At 37.3% G+C, this 6,000-nt stretch overlaps 1 protein-coding gene across 1 annotated transcript; it reads left to right on the forward strand.

The window, feature by feature from the left end:
• Nucleotides 1-4,335: 4,335 nt before the first annotated feature.
• On the forward strand, nt 4,336-5,271 carry LOC108404303 (olfactory receptor 5P1-like). The gene has a single exon (XM_017671831.2). It carries the CDS (start codon nt 4,339-4,341, stop codon nt 5,269-5,271), a length of 933 nt encoding a protein of 310 aa, XP_017527320.2. The 5' UTR covers nt 4,336-4,338.
• Nucleotides 5,272-6,000: the final 729 nt, after the last annotated feature.

Raw genomic sequence — 6,000 nt, forward strand, 5'->3', positions numbered from 1 at the left:
GCATTCAGTGGTTCACATTGTCAAGTATTTAGTCTACAACTATTCATATGCAAAGTGGAAAACACCTGCTTTATAAAGTTCTCTTTGGAATTCAGCATCAACAATTCTGGCTCTGAAAGGTGAGTGCAATATTCATGGATTTTGTTTACATAATATAATTTTTATTTGTTCAATGAGAAATTTAAAAATAAAAGAAACTCTTTCACCAATACTAGCTCTTGACCCCTGTGAAAACTGGCCTGAGCAAAGGATGAACTGCAAAATAGTGATTCTGGGCACCTAAACCAGGTGCTCAGCAGTCCCCAGGGAAGAGTGGATGTCCTGCAGCAGCCAAGCCACTGCTAAGCTGTAGAACTGAAACTATGAAATGGCAATCAGAAAGAAACCTCCTGAGGCTCCAGTTGAATAGGCTCACAGTCCTGCATCTTCTAGTCATCATCAAAAGCTACCCATGCATTGAGGGAAAACGTAGTTGAGAGTCAGGGATCCTAACCCAGGTGGGCAAGCAGGAATAGGATACCAAAATGAACAGCTCTGGAAAGAACCCCCGGTGGAGAGGAAGGGCAGGGCAAGAGTTAGTTATTGTACTATGCATCTGAACAGCATAGTCCAGAACTAAGAAGGTATTGGATACTGTACTTCTGTCCTCTTTGGGATTTGTGGTCCAAATCTCCTGCCATGTATTGAAGGAAAAATTATACTTCTCATCAAAAAATCAAATATTTGAAAATCTACCAACACTTCACTTTTACTTAATGGAAAATAGTTATTTAGTCTGATGTATGATCAAATACCTTTGGGCACTCCAGTGAGATCACTTCTTTTAATCTCATGACACAACTGCATTATAGAAACAGTTGTTCCCATTTTACAAACAAAAAAACTTGAGAGTCAGAGAGATTAAGTGCCATGTGCAAGTGTAACAGCTGGCCAGCGGGAGGCCCAGGTTCTGAGTTTTCTGTCCCCATGACTGTGCTGTCAGCACAGACTGCAGCTCACGTAGTATGCACAGTGAATGCAGGGTTGGCTCCACTGAACTCTGCTTGAGTCAGAAGACAAAGAGCACAGAGCTGCTCCATTTGGCTTCATTCCTCAGACCAGGGTGTGTTCCGGAGACTACAAAGAGAATTGTGAGGGATCTAAAAAGTATGTCACAGGCAGAATGGCCATAAAAGCTATGGCTGCTTAATTTCAGAAAAGAGAAGACAGTGGAGGTATGCTAGCTATATTTAAATATTTCAAAGTTTTTATATAGAGAGGAAGCGGTTTGTACCACTAAACTCATGGGGGATCAATTGATAAGATTAAAAACAGAATTTTTTTAAATGATAGGGCTAACACCAGTAGCGGTAAACTGCTGTCACTAAAGTAATTTAAATGCACTTCATGAAGATCAATCAAAGAAGAGATAGAATACATTTTTTTAATGACCTGAAGGTTATCAACTACTGGTTATTATACCTCTTAATGTATTCAGTCAAAGAACTAAATCCCATTATTGGAAATAATAGATGCTTTCTTATTCTAAAGTAAGAAATTTTTTATTTTTTAAGAAATTAAGATATTTTGAAGACATTAGGTCCTAATATTTCTCATTCATGGTAAATTTTTAAAACCTTAAAAACTGAAATCATGTTGGTAGCAGAGAATTGTGTTTCTATGAAAATAACCAGTAACACTGAGTAGAAAATATCTGAATCATGTTAAAATGACCCTTAAAAGCACAAAATTTGCAAGGAAGCCTATATGGGGAGATACATTTAGAAAGTAATTAGAGATAGATTATGAAGCTCCATGAATACTATGCTATGGAGTTCGATATACAGACCATTCAATATTTTAGTTAAAATTCCTAAAGAAATTGGAAAATATTTTATTGATAATATTAAGTGAAAATGTAAATTACATAATGAAATATAAATATGGTTACAAATATGTAAATACTACCTACATATGCCCCCAAATTAAAACAAATCACCATGGATTTTGAGGTATTGTTAGAATTAAAGATTTGTGAGTCCTTCTTTAATTGGTAATTATATATTAAAAAAATTAAAAGAAAATGCATGCAAAAAGGATTTATAAATCTGTAGGACTTAACTGGTGGTATTTTTATTGAGCTGAAGTTATTAGAAAGAAAATTTTTTTATTTTATAATATTTGAGAGAAATATTTTATAATTATTTTCATACTTCTATTTTCTCATTCTGATAAATATAACTTTCTTTTCTATTTTTTCACTGAATCTTTAGTAAGCCCTGAAATTATTATATTGTGCTACAGTAATTCCTCTCTGCCTTCTCTCATTGCTTATCATTTATTATGCTTTCCAGGACTGCCTCAGAATACAGGAACTTTGCCTCTATCATGACACAATGGCAAAACATGGAGACAGTACTTAAACTCTTTAATGAAAATGTAGCCAAGAATTCAACAAACATATGAGCAACACTGAGCATTTGGGTTTTGTATTTTCATTATTGCAAATGATGGTGACACACACTTACCTTTACAGCACAGATTAAGTTTATCATATTTTATTATGTTGCCCTCCTGATGCTTATCCAATTTGTGCAATCACTAGTTCTGATAAAAACTTGTGAACAGTTAAATGTCCACAGTTAGTGGATGATTAATCAAATTAAGGTCTAGTTGCCCAATACATTATCACACAGATCTCAAAAATTATTTTTGAAGAATCATAATGTGATAAAATTCTTACACTGAAATGTAAAGTAAAAGTAGCAGTATTAGAACTTTATCTACAATGTTATAAAAGCCACAGATTCAAAAGAAATCATTCCTGGAAAGAAAGGTACCAGAGTTATAATTGTTGACTTGTGTGATAGTATCCAGATTTGAGAGGAATGTTTCTTTAGAATTTTCAAGTGTTTTTCACCAACATAGTTATATAATTTTTATTTAGAAACAAAATAAACCACTACTTTAATATGCAACTATTAAAGGCTTGCAGTGCACTAACAGTATCTTCATTGTCTTCCTTCTCTACAAAACCTGGTTTCTCAGGACAAAGAATTTAAAATATATTCATCTCTGGTTCCTCATAGCCTATTCATTATGTTAATCATGCATTCATTCATTTAACAAATTTTCCTCCAGCATATTTTATTCCCAAGTGCCAATTATTTGTGATACAGTGATAAAACACAGTTATTGCAGAGAATATATATTAATTGGGGAGAGTAAAATGTAAATAAGCAAACAACAAAACCATAACCTAGTGTAAACAATGGCAGTCTGGACATCTTCAAAGTCTGACGCCAACATGAAAGCAAGTTACCTGATTAAATCTTAGAAGTCAGAGAAGGCCTTGAAGAGGAACAAACTTGAAGGACGAGTGGAAGTCACCCAGAGAATGAGGGTGGGAGGCTGGGAGCCATCCAAGCAGGAGAATAAGGACCAAAGTCTAGAGAGGGGCAAGTGCACTGAGGGGACTCTAGATAATTCAGGAAGTTTGGATCAGTGCAAGTGTTGGATGGAAATATCAGGAAAGCTAAGCAAAGAATCCCATGTAGGGGATATATCAGAAAATGTGCAGTGTATTGTCCTAAAGAGGTTAGGTTTCATCATGAAAGCTTGAGATGCACTGGAAGACTTAAAGGAATCCTTTTGGTATCACTTATTTTTACTTTGTCAAGAGATCACTTTGGCATATGTATTGTGAATTATAAGGACACAAGTAGGAAGGCAGTGAGGTAAACAGATAAATGAAATAAAGGGGAAAAATTACTAGAACCTTGACTAAAGTAGGGAGGCTAGGAATGGAAGTGAGAAGACAAAGAAATAAAATTGGGAGGCAAATTTTAGATAGAACCAAGAGGATTTCATTAGATGTGGTACAATAAGAGGAAGAAGGTTAGAATAACTCCCACGCTTCAGACATGAGAGATTGGGTGGCTGGTGATATCATTCCATAGATCCAGAATATAGGAAGAGTGGTCCAAGGGAAGGATGAGTTTAATATGGAGGAGGTTGAGTTTGAGGTATTTGTGGGGTATGTAACTGGAGACTCCCAGTAGATAATTGAAATAATAGGTCTCGACCTTGGGAGTGTGATCTGTCTAGGAGTCAAGGATGTAGAGGTGTTTTAAAATAAATAGTAGATAAAGATTATAACTGAAATCTCTGTGAGGTTGAATCATTCTCCTTGTATGCAAAGAGGAAAAAAGGCAAAGAAAATGTCCTGTAGAGCGCCATATTCACAGGCTGGCAGAGGAAGAAATCACTGTGAATGAGTATGTGGAATACAACAAAGGAAACCTAAGTGTAAAACAAATTAATATTCCCATTTCCCTCAACAGGAGCAATTCATGGGAGATGGAAGTTGTAAATCGCACCACTGTGACAGAGTTCATCATTTTGGGGTTAACAGAGGATGCTACACTTTGTGTCATCTTCTTCGTGATATTTCTAGGAGTCTACGTTGTCACCTTAGCAGGCAATATCAGCATAATCACATTAATATGCAGCTGTTCCCAGCTTCACACCCCCATGTACCTCTTCCTCAGCCACCTGGCCTTTGTGGACATTGGGTACTCCACATCAGTCACACCTGTCATGCTCATAGGGTTCCTTGGGCATGGTGTGGCCCTCCCTCTTGCTGGTTGTGAAGCCCAGCTCTGCTCTGTGGTCATGTTTGGGACAGCTGAGTGCTTTCTGCTGGCTGCCATGGCCTATGACCGCTATGTGGCCATCTGCTTGCCCTTGCTGTACCCCACCCACATGTCCCCCAGAGTCTGTATCCTCTTGGTGGAGGCTTCCTACCTGGGTGGGTGTGTGAATGCCGGGACATTTATCAGTTGTTTATTGAGTCTGTCTTTCTGTGGGCCAAATCAAGTAGACCACTTTTTCTGTGATTTCTCCCCTTTGTTGAAACTTTCCTGCTCAGATATCTCCATTATTGAAATCATCCCTTCCATCTCATCTGGAACCATCATTGTGGTTACAGTATTTGTCATAGCTCTTTCTTACATCTGCATCCTCTTCGCTATCCTGAAGATGCACTCCACTGAAGGGCGCCACAAGGCCTTCTCCACCTGCACCTCTCACCTCACTGCAGTTACCCTCTACTACGGAACTATTACCTTCATTTATGTCATGCCAAAATCCAGCTATTCAACTGGCCAGAACAGAGTGGTGTCTCTGTTCTACACAGTGGTGATTCCCATGCTGAATCCCCTCATCTACAGTCTGAGGAACAGAGATGTGAAGGAGGCGCTGAGAAAGGCAACTGTCAGAATATATTCTTAGGGTCCATTCTTACTATTTCAGATGACCTGAGTTTTTACTCACCAGTATCACATGTAGGCCCTTCCAAATGCTGTTTAACTGATTGCTTAAATTCAAATCACACTTCTCTCACTTTTCTACACCTGTAAACCAGTTGAGAGACACCTTGAAATCGGTAATAATAAAAGTAGTAACAATCACCATTATTAACACCTGTAGGTGCCAAGCACTTTTTCTTTATTTTGGAAACATTGATTTACACTTACTATGTGACAGGCCCTATTCTAAATGTATTACATATATTAACTGGTTTATTCCTCAAAAAAATCCTATGAAATAGTACTATTATTTCTATTTTACAAAGAAATCTACAAAGTAAATTGCCCAAAATCATGCAGCTAGGAAACTTTGGGACCAGGGCTGGAATCCAGAATGTCTGAGTCCAAAACCACTTTGCTTTTCCGTTTAATTTTCACAGCAATATCCATGATGCTGGCATTTTAAATTTACCTCTGTTTACAGATGAGAATACTGAGTCTTAGAGAGATCTAAGAGTTTGGAGAGATGTGGACTCAACTCCTCTAATTCTAGAGGAATCAAGTCCTCTGATTCTGCCTGCTTATCCTATACTATAATGCCACAATTCATCTAATGACTTTAGCACTGTTACTGATCTAGGGAATTGAGCAGGGTAATCAGGCCTAAATTTTTACTTTACATCAGTCTTTTGAACAAACACTACTCCCAAAA

This window comes from Manis javanica, chromosome 11 (genome assembly GCF_040802235.1).
Source record: "Manis javanica isolate MJ-LG chromosome 11, MJ_LKY, whole genome shotgun sequence".
NCBI classification, from domain to species: Eukaryota; Metazoa; Chordata; class Mammalia; order Pholidota; family Manidae; genus Manis; species Manis javanica.